Below are 17,340 nucleotides of genomic sequence, written 5' to 3' on the forward strand. Positions count from 1 at the left end.
AATATTAAAGTTCCAGACATAAAAGCTAGACACAATGTTTGTGATATCATAGGGGAGAGATTGAGTGTCTGTTTTTTGCCCTTGTAATTATCACATCCAGATTCCAATTTCATGCATTATTTCCACGTCCTATCTTTATCAACTCTCTTTGCATATTCGTAAGGGTTATGCGCAAATCTTAACAGAATCTGGAGTGGAGAACTCTAGTGTTTTGAGAACGACTATTACCAATCAGGCACGGTGGAGGTGTTCGACGATGTAATTATAGCACCGCCTTACTGTTCAAGGCTTGAGGACCTTGGTTATGTTGGATAGTATCGACATGGTTATAACATGGTTTAACATGGTTGTTAAAATCCATAGAATAATCCAGAGGGAATCCATCCCTTACAAAAATCTATAGTTCTGGCAAACTAGCCGCAGAATTGCCACAAATTTGCTGCAAATTTGTCACTCGATATTTTCACATGCAAATGAGCTTGTGATTCGCCGCAGATGTTTGCCAGAAGTTTGCAGCTCTTCACCGGTAGTGGTGAACCTGCAGCAAACCTTTGGCAACAATGGACAATTTGTGGCAAATTTGCCATGCACTCTAGATTTTTGTAAGGGATGCCATGAAAATGCTAATTATCTTCTGGGTTTTGGACTACAGCCTGAACAGCTCTCTTTTCTCTTTCAGATAAATTGCTCTGTACTGTCGGACCAACATTTTAAAGATAATCTTGCTAAGATGGATAGTTAGTTAGTTAAACTGCCAACATTTTAGCTAACTGAACACATACAGTTTTATGGCACAAGCATTTGAAGGTAACTCTATCGCCCCCTTGAGTACTGAGATTTGTTACTGCCACAGCAACGAAAAGGTTCATGTTTAAGTGTATGCAACTGGATTGCAAACGCGTATGCGTCTGTTTCTGTAATTGCATAAAGTATGTTTTCTGTGTTTCAGTTTGCATGCTATCTGTTATAACAGTAAGTGAGATTAGAATTTGCTGGATGATATTTTACATTTATATTTATGCATTTGGCAGATGCTTTTATCCAAAGCGACTTACAGTGTACTTATTACAGGGACAATACCCCTAGAGCAACCTGGAGTTAAGTGCCTTGCTCAAGGACACAATGGTGGTGGCTGTGGGGATTGAACCGGCAGCCTTCTGATTACCAGTTATGTGCTTTAGTCCACTACGCCACCACCACTCCATACTGCACCTTTTCCACTTGATTTTTGAAGTGTGCATCTGTGGTAATTGTCTACAATCCCTTGTGCAATGGATTAAGAGTTTGTGACAGTTCGGTTAAAAAGTTTTCGGTTGGTGACGAATGCAAGGCTAAAGCTATAAAAACAGCTATTTCTTAAAGTGTGCACCTAAGTGTTATGTAATAATAGATGCCAACACATGCAAACACAAACACTACGCGACAAGGGCGTCTGTGGTAAAATGCATTTTATGATGGGGTAGTTTGTCCTAATTTTGGCACGCTGCCTTACAAAATACTCAGAAGTATACTTTCCCATCACTAGTAAAGTACATACTTTTAGTGCTTAGCTTATTGTAAGCAGCCTATGCAAATTGGGGCCTAGCCTTAATAACACAGGCTTCTGCTAAAACATTGATTCAACCAATGAAGATATCAGGCAATATTTAATGGGGAGAGCTGACATTCTGCATTTCTGATACTATTGAGAGTTCTGTTTAATCTCAGTTTGATAGTGTTTTTGGACAAATCCAAAAATGCTTGCTCACAGAGGGGAGTACCATTAGGCCAAAACCAAATATATTTCCTCTCCAGATTCACTGGTGCCGGCATGACGCTCTGGCCCAGGAGATGTCTTTTTGTGTAATAATCACTTCAAATCCCCAAAGGGTCTTCACCATGTCTTATTTTAGGAGGTTGAAGGGTTGGTTCTAATTCAAAAGCAGAGGTTCATAGCGAGGGACTGTAAAATTAGATTTATTTATCTGTTTATTTTACTATTTTTGCTTTTTTGTTTCTTTTTTATTTGAGCATATCCAGAGAATATGCAAATTAGCTAATAGTTTATGACATCTATTGATAATTGTAGTTATAGTTTCTAAATGTGCTTAGGCTGCTAATTTACATAAAAATGCTGGTTGTTTTAGAATATATGGTGTGATTGATCTTACCATGGTAATCAGGAGATCTGCAAATACTACTGTAATTTAAACCATCTAAACTATGGTTGCTACGCTAGAGCTGTGGTAAATTTCTATAAGGGCTGAGTGGGGAGAGCAGATGCTAGAGAACATTGTAGCATTCAAAAGTGTGATCAAACTAACTTCTTATTTCCCCTTGCTAAAATTATCCTTTTAATCTTAACATTTCTGAAAATTAAAAAGTCAATGAACACACAGTATATTATCCTGGTGAATGTAAAGATACTAACAATGGAGATGCTAGTCCAAGTGCTCTCCTCCACATTAGCAGGGCACTTTAGCATTTGAACCCCCAGACAAATCATCAGTGTTAATTAGCGCAGTGCGGCAGACACAATAGACTAATTAATCAGAAGGTTCTCTGTACATGAAACTGAGTTGAAGAGAGAAAGATAGAGAGATGGGTGGTGCATTGTGGTGATGTACATTCTCCATCTGTCGAGGTCTCAAGGGTTATGATTCATTGAAGCTCTGAAGTAACCTGTCTGTTCAGCTCAATATGTCTGCCTTACACAATGTTTCCTGCAGTCCAAACACTTAACAAAATTAGCCTCTGGCGCGCACCACCTTTGTAAAGGAGATTGACATATTAGCTGCACACATACATTCACATCACTCTGTTGACAGGTCTGAAATTTTTTCTTTAATAAATATCATGTTCACCTTTGGCGAGACAATACCAGGGGGTCAATGCCAAGATTTGGTTGGTTAACTTCGATAGTTAGCTATTTTTTTCTGAAACTGTTTGTGTGCTCTCAGTAAGTTTTGCGTTCCCTTGCAGTACGTTTTGCGTGCCCTCGCAATATGTTTACATGCCCTCACAATAAATTTACCAAGACCATTTTTTCTACAGTAACCATATTTTAACCTTGATTGATTTGTAATGAAACCATAGTAATAATACCGGAAAACAAAAACTATGGTATTTTGAATTTTATATGAATTAAAATATGAATTTTATATGAACTATATGAATTTTGTTGTTAGTTTGGTTTTACTATACAAATAACTTAGGTTAATATTTTAGACTGTAGTAACCATGGTTTTGGCAGAAATCATGGTTTATCTATTGTAAAATTGTAGTAACCATGACTGCTGTTTTTTTTTTTTTTCTGAAACCATGGTTTAACTATAAATATATTGTAGAAACTATGAAAAGTTTTTTTTTTTTTTTTTTTTGGCAGAAACTATGGTTTTATGGTATATTGTATCCATATAACAATGGTTTTACTATAGATTAACTATGTTAATTCTTGTGGTTACTATGGTTTTACTATAAATACCATGGTATACGGTTAATAATATGGTTACTATAGTAAAACCATGGTAAATGTATTGCGAGAGAACGCAAAACGTATTGCGAGGGAACGCAAAACTTATTGCAAGGGAATGCAAACTGATGTGAGGGAACACAAAACTTATTGCACGCAAAACTATTTCAGAAACAAATTCCCGCCTTCTCCTCTAAGGGTATGAGAACGAGTAAATGACAACTGAATTTTCTTTTATAATAAAAGATAAATGAGAATGCTATCTGATAACTCTCTCCAGGTATATTAGACCTCCTTTGTTGATACCACAAGAGGGTTCTTGTCTTACTCACAATCCTCCTCTTCAGTATTATGACCTCACCCATTCTGCATGATCTGTACATTGGATGCTTACCCCATAGAATTGGTTTTTCTACATCAGCCTGGTTCTGTCTCTTATCTCTAGGCATCAGTTTTATTCCACTTGCTGTGCCCTTTAAGGAGACCCCGGAAGCCATAGTTCTTGCCCTCCCCTTGCGTCCTGTTGTCTGTTGATGTCATATTTGCTCACAGTAATTCATCACTCCTTTATCAAGTTTCCTGATCTGTTATTGGTCTCATTCATCAGGCCTGCTGTCCCAGACCTTGCTGTGCCCTCCACCTAATAGATAATATTTCTACATGGCTTAACCGAGCTGTCAAATATTTACTGTCTAAAGGCGCTGCAAAAATTCAGTGGGTAAAATACAGTCATTTCAATGGTAATTTGAGCAGTTGTGAATTTTGTGCGATGGACTTCCAGTGGTGAAGTATTTCCCTTTGTGGATTTTGGGTGCAGTTGCTTGGTTTGTGTCCTCTGTGTGGTTGGTGCTTCGCTAAACACAGCTTCACTGAATATTCACAATGGACAAGGATATAATTTTAGCGGTGAGTTACTTTTTAACATCACTCTTACAGAGTACTAAGTGAGCATTAAAAAGCGGCTGCTTGGCAATTCCTTTTTAGCTAGTTTCACACGCGCTCAGCATCTGTCCAAGCCTTCTTCGCGCCGCAAAATTTCGCCGTGCATAAGTGACCACGCAATTACAGTGCTACATTATGTACATGACAATGTTTATTCCAGTTGATCAAAGCAATTGATGATGTCTAATTTCAAGTTGATCATGTAAAATAATGTATCCAAAAGGAGTAGTTCCACCAAACATGAAAATGTTGTTCCTTATGAAATGAGTATAAGAATATCTAAAGTCTCCTGAGCTCAGTTCTGTTTTGAGAACTAATTTTGAGACCATTCATTTGTGTTCTGTATTGGTGAAGCTTGTCACCATGGGAACAGACTGTCGGAACATTTGAATCTTTCATTCTGGTAAGTTGGAACCTATAAGCAACAAATGAGGACACAAATATCAAAACAAATGATTAGACAGAGTTTGAGTGCAATTATTAATGTATAGCTCTAGTTAAGTTCTAGACACAGAACTGTTCTCACTCTTGAGAATGTTTCAATAGTTTCAACATCACTATAAAAAGTGTGCTTCATATTGCTTTGTATAAAAGTGGCAAACTCATTGCTGCTACATATCGACTCATTTCAGTCAATATGAAGCATTTAATAAAGCTACAATATATCCTATAATGCTATTTGTCTTAGATCAGACTGCTTTAGCCTCAGTGCAGTGCAGGTCTCTTTGTGTGCTTTCATGGCTGTTGTTCTGGAGAGGAAATGACAGCAGCACTGTAAATATCATTTCACAAACACACAGGGCTGTAGGCAGCTCTCATGCCATTTACACACACAGCTGTACACTGCCACTCAAAACCAACAAAAGAATCACCTCAAGTGCTGTTTTCCCTGACAGCTCTGACCATTTACAAACATATTTATTTTTACTCCACAATCAATTAGATGATACAGTATTTTAGATAACATGGATTAATGGTCAACCAAAAGGATTTTTTTCTGATAGGCTGATGCCAATACATTACTGAGAAAGCAGGGTGGCTGATGGTCGTTATAATGCGATTTAATGACACCAAATAAGATGTACACAATTGCTAAAATTTAAATAGACACTTTTTATAGACAATATTTACTTGAAATACACAGCAAAAATATTTGAAAACAGAAAATGTGCATTATCCATTGGTAGATTTTGGAACTGAGTTGGACACAAGGCAGAACTGCCATTTTTTAAATTAGCCAATGCCAATAATCTAAAAATGGCCAAATATTGACTGACTAATAAGCCTTGATGGTATATTGGTCTTGCACTACGAGGAATGTTTCAATATTTAAATTTTGGCCAATACCAGTTGGTGATGATTATTATTTTTATGTTAACCTGTATGGCAGATTTTGGAACTGAGTCATATTAAGGCAGAACTAACACTTTTTTTTTAAAAATTTTTATTAGCCAATGCCAATAATCTAAAAATGGCCAAATATTGACTGACTAATTAGCCTTGATGGTATATTGGTCTTGCACTATGAGGAATGTTTCAATATTGGAATTTTGGAAATTAATTTGGAACTGAATCAGACACTATGTGGAAGTGACACTTTTTTTTTTTAAGTAGCCAATGCCAGTTATCAGTGTTGTAATCAAGACCACCTAAACCGAGACCAAGTCAAGACCAAGAAAAGAACGTATCGAGACCGAGACAAGACCAAGACTTTGAGGGGTTGAGACCAAGACCAAGGCAGGGCGAGACCAGTGCGAGTGCCACACTGCATGACACACTTACAATAAAATGTGGAACGGGGGCCTGGGTAGCTCAGTGGTAAAATACGCTGGCTACCACCCCTGGAGTTCGCTAGTTCGCTAGTTCGAATCCCAGGGCGTGCTGAGTGACTCCAGCCAGGTCTCCTAAGCAACCAAATTGGCCCAGTTGCTAGGGAGGGTAGAGTCACATGGGGTAACCTCCTCGTGGTCGCTATAATTGTGTTTGTTCTCAGTGGGGCACATGGTGAATTGAGCATGGTTGCTGCGGTGGATGGCGCAAAGCCTCCACACGCACTATGTCTCCGTGGTAACACGCTCAACAAGCCACATGATAAGATGCACGGGTTGACTGTCTCAGACACGGAGGCAACTGGGATTCGTCCTCCGCCACCCAGACTGAGGCGAATCACTATGCGACCACAAGGACTTAGAGCGCATTGGGAATTGGGCATTCCAAATTGGGAGAAAAAGGGGATAAATAATGAAATAAAAAACAATAAAATGTGGAACATGCAAACCATAGGCACTCCTCAAATTGATCTGAAAGATCCACATTCTTATAAAAACACCCACAGAAAACAAATCTGTCAAAATTCCTTTTCATTCACCTCTTTTATTGCCACACACACACACACACACACACACACATATATATATATATATATATATATATATATATATATATATATATATATATGCACAGCACACTAGTGGGCACAGTGGTTGGGAAACACTGGTTTAGGTAGCCAAATTGTATTACAGAGATTTGGCTAACATCTCTCAGACAGCCACAGTTTCTTCTCCTGTCTCCCGCATTCACTTTCTTGGAGTGCGTGTGAAGGGGGCGGGGGAGGGTGACAGCCGTTAACAGTAACAAAAATGTCAAATTAGAAATTAGTCAAGTTATTGCTTGCATTTGAAGCATGAAGTTTTACACCCAATCACAGTAATGATGTTAACAAATAAATCAGACAATGCACAGGCAATTTAGTGATATACCTGCAGTTGTGGTCTTGACTGGTCTTGAAATAAAATCCCGAGTCCTCTTTGTCTGAGACCGAGACAAGACAGAGTAAAAATGCGGTCAATTCTGAGATGAGACCGAGACCTTCAAAAAGTGGTCTCAAGACCGGTTTGGAGTGTTAAGCATTTACATATTTCCATTGATCATGGTATAAATAATGGGGTGGTTGTACTTGCTTGTTTTGATTGTTGGGGGGGTTACCTCCCCCTCATCCCCCCTGGAATCTACACCCTTGTTAAACCGTATGGTAGATTTTGGAACTGAGTGGAACAAGGCGGATCTGACATTTTTTTTTTTTTTTTTTAAATGAGCCAATGCCAATAATCTAAGAAAGGCCACATACTGACTGACTAATAAGGCTTGATGGTATATTGGTCTTGCACTATGAGGAATGTTTCAATATTGACATTTTGGCCAATATCGATAGGTGATGATGATTTTTTATGTTTTATGTTTTATGATACGATACTGATTATAGCTGGTTCCAACAACCAATACCCAACAGGAAAGACCATTCACACAAATTGAAATCAAAGACTGTATTTAGAACATTTTAATGTAAAGTAATATTGATAGATAACAGTTTAGTAATTTTTACCATATATATATATATATATATATATATATATATATAAAACACTGCCACTTGCTGATACCAATAATGTATATTTTGATACTGATTACTTTGCCAGAGCAGCCAGAAAGGTCCCTAAGCCCAGTTGGATTGATCCTTTTATTACTGCTGGCTTAAATGAAGACTGGAAAACTATAATGAATATTTAATGTTTAACCACAGGGCTTTTGTATCTTTAAAAGGCAGGGTGCACAGAGCTTACCAAAGCCCCCCTCTTCCCCAGGGGCAAAATAAACCAGGAAACAGTGCAGAGCAGGCGGAAGAAATAATAAACACAAATTAACATACTGTCTTTGACTTCTGGATGACACTGACTATTCTTGGAATGCCTGTCCTGTTCACACACATACACAGAGCTAATGCATAGATTCTCATTGCACCTAGAGCAGTTACAGTATGTATAGGGCTGGAGTTTAAGACAGCGAACGAGAACGGTGGACGTGTGAAAATGAGTTGTTTTTCTCAGGTTCCTATCGTGCTGTCCCATTCAGCACAGGAGATCATTATCTGTAAAAATATCTTGAGAAATCATGACATTCGTGCATATGCTCTGCCTCATGGACATCTAGGGAGATGAAATGAGCTTTATGGAACATAGCGAAAATCTTGACACCTCAATATCAGTAAAGAGAGTGCAATAGATAGAGAAAGAAAGAGACAATTCTTACAATCTTATCTTAAATATTATGCTTTCTTTATCTGCAAATGTATCATAACTTATTAAGAAAGATCAGATAATCACTACATATTAGGTCCAAAGATTTACAGTATGTGTGTAAATAGGGGTGTCATGCACCTATTTGTTTATTTATTTATTTACTTCTGGGGGGAACCAATGCAAATATTTGAATCATAACTTATTATTTGTATTTTATATCTGTGTTTCAGGTATTTATGAACAGACGTTTCTTCTATAACTGCAGTGCTCCAGTCCTGGATGTGAAGATTGCCTTTTGTCAGGTGTGTGTTCCATTCAGGTAAATTAAAAGGTAGAGTATTCATTCACTTACATTCTCCTCTTTATGTACCACTGTCTGAAACAAATACTGATCTAGTGACAGTGTCTGGGCCCTTAAGGAAGATGTGCAGCTAATAGAATCAATATCTCACAACATCCTAAGCCATTCAGGGTAAGGTTGGGTTTCCTAAAATGCATTAAAAACATCTTAAGGTCACTTTAAAAATGCATGGAGGTATTTCCCTAAAAACCCATGCAGTCATTCAGATTTATGATTCAAATAAAATAAAATAAATTTAAAAAATTGTCCAAAGCTTTGTTAAATGTGTCTGAATTGACATCACATGGGATCATTTAAAAAAAAAAAATTGTTTTCATATATTTTTTATGTTTTATTTTCATCTAGATTTATGTACATCTTCCTTAGATTGTGGGCTCTAGATTGGTTGATTTAACATGAGTCAGGAACACCATATTTGTTGACATGATGTAATATAATTTTACTTTCAAAGGTCACTCATTACTGTATGTCACCAAATCCAAAATTTCACATACTGTATAGCACAATGGAAAAGTGATTATTCAGTATACTGTAGAAATCAGCTTTCTCCTCGAATCATACATGATATTGCAAATGAAAATGGCCAAAAGAAGTTATGCTTTGGAACAACCTTTGTGTTAGTAGCACACCTATGATACCTTAAAATGCTGTCTAGGTAGGCAGCTCACTAGGTTTGGACAGAGCTAATAAGTGTTACCATGTAACTGAAACCAAAACATTTCATGTCCTCCATTACATGTGTAATGTAAATAAAAGGCAACAATTACTGCAAATCTTAGCTTATTTGCTTCAAATGAGCTCAGTCAGTTTAATAGTGGGGAACTGCAGTGAGGGTCGACTCCCATGATGAGAAAACAATTTATTAATCATGCACGCACGCATGCACGCATGCACGCACATATACACATATATATTGCTCTCTCTCTCTCTCTCTCTCTCTCACTTTAATAACCATTTTTAGCTTCATGAAATTATGTTGACAGCTTCCTCCCTTGAAATAGCCATGAATTATTTGCTATTTGACATTTAGTACAATCGATTACACAGCTGGCCCTTGTTCCACCACTGGCATGAACACCAGAACAAAGAGTTCTCTCATAACCTTGATAGTTAAACTATATTATAGTCTAAGATCTAAGATCTTCAATCAAGCAAAGATAAGATCCTTTGGACTTGGATTGTAGGTAGTCGGACCAAGAATTTGTGCCATTTCTAAATGGAATCGTCAACTTTGAGGATGCAACTCAAAGCTAATCGTGTTGAAATTGAGTAAACAATTTTAGTTCATGTGCTAAGCTGTACTTATGATTTTCGCTAGTTGAGGTATGTGTGTACTTATGTTTGAATATATGCATATTTCATATCCTCTGCATCCCTTTCAAAGCTGTGATTATTCAAGTTTAATTAATTGTGTTGGCAGTTGTACTGAACATCAACACAAGTGTGATTTGGTCATGGTTATTAATATTCAGTTCAAAAGCACGATTGTGAGGGTGATATTGCTTTTATACAACAGTTCTATAAATACAAAGTAAATATAAACTTACTGGCATTTCAGACACAGCTATTGTGTTTACTTTCTGTCCGCTAATGAAAATAGTTAAGTTACAATGTTGGTTACAATTGGAATTCTATGTAACAAACTTATTGAAACATACTGTAGAGAAACTCTCAGTATGTTTGCATGCACTTTAAAAGTTAAATTTCAGTCAGACTAAAACAAAAAATCACTTTTTTTTTTTTTTATGTTAATGCTTTAGTCTCACTGAAATAAGTCAGATTTTTACAAAGTCGGTCTGACAGATCTACATAGATAATGCAATTGTAACTTGGATTTGTCCAGCATGTATACACATTAATCAGACCACAACTGGCCTCTGCATTTTGCACATGCATGATCTGAAACACAGAGTTGACAGAGATGTGCATTAAACCAGGCATATTTGTCATCCTTTCTTTGAATATCCGATTACACATTGTGTAATGTACAGTGCATTTGGACAGACTGTAGCTCAATTATGCAAAAAATAAAATAAAATAAATAATAATAAAAAAATAAAAAACCCGCTGTAGCTCCATTATAACTGCGCATGTAAATGTACTCATTGCTTCTCCAATCAAATTGTACCGAAACTTACTTTTGTATAAGAAGTTTTAGAATATCAGTGGGTTTGTTTGGTAATTTACTGCAAACTAATTTTCTGTGTCTCATGTATCAGTAGCCACATTGGTCAAATTCATAAATATTTGACATACTTGTGTAAATTCTTACATCTTGCTGTAAAACCTTGTGTTGTCTACTCAAATTTCTTAAAGGGTTAGTTCACCCAAAAAGGAAAATCATTTACTCACTCTCATGCTACCCCAGGTGTGTATGACTTTCTTTCTTCAGCAGAACACATTTGAAGAAATATAGAAAAAATATCTTAGCTCAGTAGGTCCTTAAAATGCAAGTAGATGGTGATATGCCTTTGAAGCTCCAAAAAGAACAGACAGTCAGCATAAACTTCATTCATATGACTCTACTGGTTCAATTAATGTCTTCTAATTTGAAACAATTGCTTTTGGTGTAAAAAAGATCAATATTTAAGTACTTTATAAACTATAAATCATCGCTTCCGGTCAGCAGCAGCACGCGCGTGTGATGTAATCGCATTGGCACGTTTACGCGAGAACATACAGTACGCACTTGCGACACACTCAGAAGAGCAGCGCAGTTTACAGCTGAGTAGGAGGAACGCTGTACAGAAGCTTCGTTGGTTTTGGTTTAGATCTGTATATGTATCTGTATGTTTACTCACAATGGTGTGTTTCTGTGCTCATCCTTGATGAGAGAAAAACATGAGATTATGTCCGAACATGCCAACACAAATACATCACATGACAGACCGTGTGAACTCCGCCCCTCGTGAATGCGTATACTGCTGCTGACTGGAAGCGATGATTTATTGCTAAAAAGTACTTAAATATTGAAAATTTTCGCACCATAAGCGATTGTTTCACTTTAGAAGACATTCGTTTAACCAGTTGAGTCGTATGGATGATGTTTATGCTGACTGTCTGTTCTTTTTGGAGCTTCAAAGGTCGTATCACCATCCACTTGCATTTTAAGAACCTACTGAGCTAAGATACTTTTATATTTTTCTTCAAAGGTTTTCTGCTAAAAAAAGAAATTCATATACATCTGGGATGGCATGAGGGTGAGTAAATGATGAGGTGAACTATCCCTTAAAAGGAAACTGTTGTTTGTATTTATTTCTGATTACTAATGTCATTTAATTGTTTTAATTTAGTTTAATATGCCTGAAAGTGGTTCGACCTAGATTGCAGAATAACATAAGGACACTCAAACAACAAAAAGCTATTCATTATTTTTCTGCAATTTATATTTCTGGTTTTAAAGTGTTAAATGTGTTTTCATATCTTGTGTTGACAGTTATTGACTTTAATATTAGAGAAATCCACAAAAATCTTAAGTTCAATCATGTTTTATGTCTTTATGAAATGTGGTCTTTTGTATAACACCAACAAGTGCATTGGAAATGCTTATTGACTTTCTAAACATTAGAGTCAGCTTACTGCTGATGGTTTTATGATGTTCTCAAAGTCCCAATTGGTGTTTCAGCTCATAAAATCTTTCTTTCTGTCCACACAGGGGTTTGGCAAACAAGTTGATGTGTCTTACATTGTCCAGCATTACAACATGAGCAAAAGCAAAGTGGACAACCAGTTCTACAGCGTGGAAGTAGGAGATTCCACCTTCACAGTTCTCAAACGGTACCAAAATCTAAAGCCCATCGGTTCCGGGGCTCAGGGAATAGTGTGGTGAGTGCCCATGATGCTTTTCTCTGCTTTTCATTATGATATGTGGCTCTTATTAGTGGTGCTTTCTAAGGCACTATTACTATTGCTGAATACTATATAATACACTGAATATTCACAATGGACAAGGACACCATTTCCCGCCCACGCCTTCTTTGTTTGCGGAATTTCGCTGTGCAAAGGTAAATGTGACCGCACATTTTGGTTTAGGAATTTGATCAAATTTCTAGGCCTAAAGCCCTAAGTATACTTCAGACGCGATGCATGACGCAAATTCCGTCATCAGCAGAGTGCACGAGCACTGAACATGTGCTGCCAGATTTTTCTCTGAATGTGTATTATGCGCATGCACCTGTAATTATTTGCACTAATTAGTGGGTCCACAAGGTGGCAACACTCACAGTTGAGCTGTTGCTATCACAGAGAAGTACTAGAAGACATAATCAGCTGTAAACAACAGGAGACGAATCTGGAAACAACAACAGTGGATGTGCATGTCAAGAGCGCGTGTTTGAGGAGGTCAGGAGATAAATGCATTTGTATAACTCGAGTCTGAAGGAATTTAAAGACATCTTCTTGGGTCTAAAATTTTGAAGCGAAATAGTCCAATATCTCATAGCAGTCGTAGCGTGCATGCACTAACCGCCTGTGAATGCGCGCACAGTCAAATACTTCAGTGTGCAACTGATCACGCACAATTTGTGCTCCAGGCATAAAAGATACTTCAGTTCATACAGCTTGTTTGAGGATACGTTTTCTATTACTTTTCTGAACAACCAACCTAAGCTAAATTGCGCAAACATTCCCATAGACTTACATTGAAGGAGGGACCTGAGCCATATCCAGGGACCAGAATATAATAGAGACTTATCACAGGACCTCTTTTGACTTGGGCCAGTAAGCAAGCACATTGTAACCACCTTGTAACCACCCAGGACCCCCTAACAACTGCATACTAATAAGCTGAAAGCCATTCAGAACACAGAAACTGCATAGCAACACCCTGCAACCACCCACAACACAAGGCAAATTGGCATGTGCATGCACCATTCACATTTTCTTAAAATGAGAAAGTCTAGTTGAAATAATATTGTTTCAGCAATCTTTCTGATTAAGGCTTTGAATTTTAAGAGTGATTCTTGAGGATTCTTGGGAGATTCTTTGCAGGCTGTGTAATGAATTGCAGTTCCCAGTAGACGTCAGTTAATTTGGATCCAAACTCAGCTTCCCAAGCTCTCATTACACAAGAACATTGTGCTTCTCAAAACCAAACCATGTGATCTTCGCAATGAAAATGCCAAGGAGATCTAAAGATACAAACGTGTCTCTTTTGACACTTTTCTTATGACCCCTTCTCCCAAGAGATTATGGAAAGTCTGGATGAGGGCTCCTTTGAAGATCTCTGTCATATCAAGGTTTAGCTGTCATTCGAACTGGGCCTACCTTTTCCCTTCCCCCATTCCTTTCTCCTTGCATATCAGTGTCAAAGGCAGTGGTACGGTTATGCGGAGCAGGCAGTGGAAGCAGGAGTGGACTGTTAATAGTGTTGTTGATGTGTTCTGGCTGGTTTGCTGGCTGCGGTAACCCTGCTGCCTGCTGGACGGACAGCCCTGATCTAATTTAGCTCCCTCTCCTCAGCAGCAGTCACATGATGTAGCATGGCAGCTGTATTAGCCTAACAAACATCATCCCCCCAGAGAGAGAAAGAGAGAAGGAGATAGAGAGAGAGAAAGAGGCAAAAGAAGGACAGTTTAAATGGACTGTGCAGTCACATGTCTTCCACAGAGTCTGATGAAACTGCAGACGAATAAAGAATGTGGAAAAGGTCTGTTAGCTTTAGCTTGTTAGCTTAACCAGCACACACAAAATGTTTTACATCGTTATGATGTTTACAATGGCACATTTTGGTTGCAAATTGGTTACATTGCAGTACAGCGGTTTAAAAACATTCTTGTAGCCAAAACATGATATAAAATTTATGTTTTCCCTGCTGGAAAATCCAACTTGAGCTGGTAGCTGTGTTTTGGAACATGGTAGCTGGTTTCTAGCTGGTCCAAGCTGGTCTTTTGCTGGTCCAAGCTGGGAGACCATCTTGGACCAGCTACCATCTGGTCATACCAACTTAAGGTGGTCAAGCTGGTTTTTGGAACATGGTAGCTGGTTGACCAGTTACAAATCAGCTTAAACCAGCTCAAGACCAGCTTGGGCCAGCTAATGAGCAGCTTGGACCAGGTAGAAACCAACTCATGACAAGCTTGGATCAGCTCCCATGTTCCAAGACACAACTACCAGATTAAGATGGATTTTCTTGCAGGGTTTGGATTATCAAAAATTATTGTACCAAATTTAGAGGAAGAATTACATTCTAATTGCAAATACTGTATTTTATTTTATTTTATTTTATTATTTTTTATTATTTTTTTGCAACTTTTATACAAGGCAAGGCAAGGGAATTTTATTTATATTGCACTATATATAGCATTTCATACACAATGGCAATTCAAAGTACCTGGTAGGTTGTTTTATTTAAGTAGCCTAACAACGTTAATAGATAACATCATTTTGATTACCAAAAATGATTATACTAAACTGCAACTTTGAAGAAAGATTACATTCTAGTCCCATTTAATTATTATTTTTTTATTTCTATCCAACCAAAATAAAACTACCTGGTAGACTTTTTATAATTTAAGTAGCTTTAAAATTTCAGTAGATAACATATTTTTATTACTAAAACAAAACCAGACCAAACTGCAATGTTTGTGGAACATTTTTTATATATAATGCAATGTAATTTGTACATTTAAAAGGTAATATTTTGAAGTTTCAGAGATGTTGTGAAAATCCAGCCCTTTCCAAGTTATTTTATGAGCAAAATAACATCAAGCCATATCACAACATTTATAGATTTGTTTTTTCTTAGTCAAAAAAAAAAAAAAAAACTAAGCACATTTAACCGCCCTAAGTTAGTTTGTTGGTCTTAGCTGGTCTCCCAGCTTAATTGGGATGGTATGTTTGCTGGTTTTAGAGGGGTTTTGGTTGTTAGTGGGTCAGGCTAGGAGACCAGCTAGACTAGCTGAAGACAAGGTAGCTGACCAGCTAGACCAGTTTAAACCAGCCAAAACTATCAAATCATCTTAGGCTGGTTTAAGATGTTTTTTAGCAGGCTTATTAAACGGATCTGTTATATAATACCCAGTTCATGTTGGAAACTAAATGCTGAATATTTAGATGACGCATTGCTACATTCTGCAGAGTGATAGTCAGAGCTGTGAGCATCTGGCAAGCCGTCATGCTGCTAAAGGTTGGTCACTAATAATTCATCGTGCCGCACACACGCGCACACACTCACGTCAATCCCCTGACTGTGCACACTCCCAGTAAATGAGATTCCATGCCTTCAGAAATATTTCCTATATTGCAGGTAAGAAAGTATGTGCCAAGAATGTGTAAGTACATGTAAATGCATAGGAAGCAAACAGTATTTGTGAAAACATTCCAAACAAATGCAAAGTACCTCACCATATTATGTATTATATAATTCATTATGCAATGCAGAGACATTTTTTAAAGAAGCAAAAGAATGCTGTCAGAATCAATGGGATTTCTGGATATTTCTTTGTGTTTCACTGAGGGTAGCATTAGTGCTGGTGACTGTTCAAACAATCCCTAATGCAATAGAGGCATTGCATGTCAATTATTCACAGAAAATAAAGGAGTGCTGTGACAAATCTGTCCTCACAGTGAGGGTATAAAATGGCATACTATCATAGTACTTGTACAATTTCTGCATTATGCACTATGCATTATGTATAGTGTTCACAGTATGCAAATTCTCTGTATGCATATGATTTTTAAAATGTACTTCTTGAATTATTATTTGATTGGACGTATTACAAAAAAGGAAAAATAACCATATTAATATTTCTGAGATTTTACTATGCAATGTAATGAGGTCATGTGACAACAATGTCCATACCACTGTTAGGAATTGTTGTTGCATATCGCATACTGTTTACTCACCGGCCACTTTATTAGGTACACCTGAACATCTACTTATTCATGTGATTATCTAATCAGCCAATTGTGTGGCAGCAATGTAATGTATAAAATCATGCAGATATGGGTCAGGAGCTTCAGTTAATGTTCACATCAACCATTATAATGAGGAAAAAATGTGATCTCATTGATTTAGACGGTGGCATAATTGTCAGATGGGCTGGTTTGAGTATTTCTGTAACTGCTGATCTCCTGGGATTTTCACACACAATAGTCTCTAGAGTGTAAAGAGAATGGTACAAAAAACATCCAGCGAGCGGCAGTTCTGTGGGCGAAAACACTTTTTAATGACAGAGGTCAGAGGAGGATGGCGAGACTGGTCCGAGATGACAGGAAGATGACAGTAACCCAAATAAACACGTGTTATAACAGTGCTTTGCAGAAAAGCATTTCTGAACCTATATATAGCGGATAGACTACAGCAGCAGAAGACCCCTCCAGGTACCAGTACTGTCAGGAAACTGAGGCTGCAGTGGGCACAGGCTCACCAAAACTAGACAGTAGACGATTGGAAAAACATCACCTGGTCTAACAAATCTGGATTACTGTTGAGGTACACAAATGGTAGGCCCACTGCAGCCTCAGTTTTCTGTTCTTGAATGACGGAAGTGGAACCCAACATGGTCTTC

General features: G+C 37.5%; 1 protein-coding gene across 9 annotated transcripts in view; it reads left to right on the plus strand.

The window, feature by feature from the left end:
* The window catches only part of LOC127428642 (mitogen-activated protein kinase 10-like), an 85,778-nt gene that overhangs the window by 17,602 nt on the left and 50,836 nt on the right, over positions 1-17,340 (plus strand). For 7 of the 9 annotated variants that reach the window (XM_051677127.1, XM_051677121.1, XM_051677123.1 and 4 more), the window contains exons 2-3: positions 8,700-8,771; positions 12,486-12,655. In XM_051677127.1, the coding sequence (XP_051533087.1) occupies positions 8,700-8,771; positions 12,486-12,655 (242 nt within the window). Of the gene's footprint in view, positions 1-8,699; positions 8,801-12,485; positions 12,656-17,340 lie in introns of all 9 variants that reach the window. The other 2 variants (XM_051677125.1, XM_051677126.1) reach the window with 2 other exon arrangements.

This window comes from Myxocyprinus asiaticus, chromosome 38, assembly GCF_019703515.2.
Source record: "Myxocyprinus asiaticus isolate MX2 ecotype Aquarium Trade chromosome 38, UBuf_Myxa_2, whole genome shotgun sequence".
Taxonomy (NCBI): domain Eukaryota; kingdom Metazoa; phylum Chordata; class Actinopteri; order Cypriniformes; family Catostomidae; genus Myxocyprinus; species Myxocyprinus asiaticus.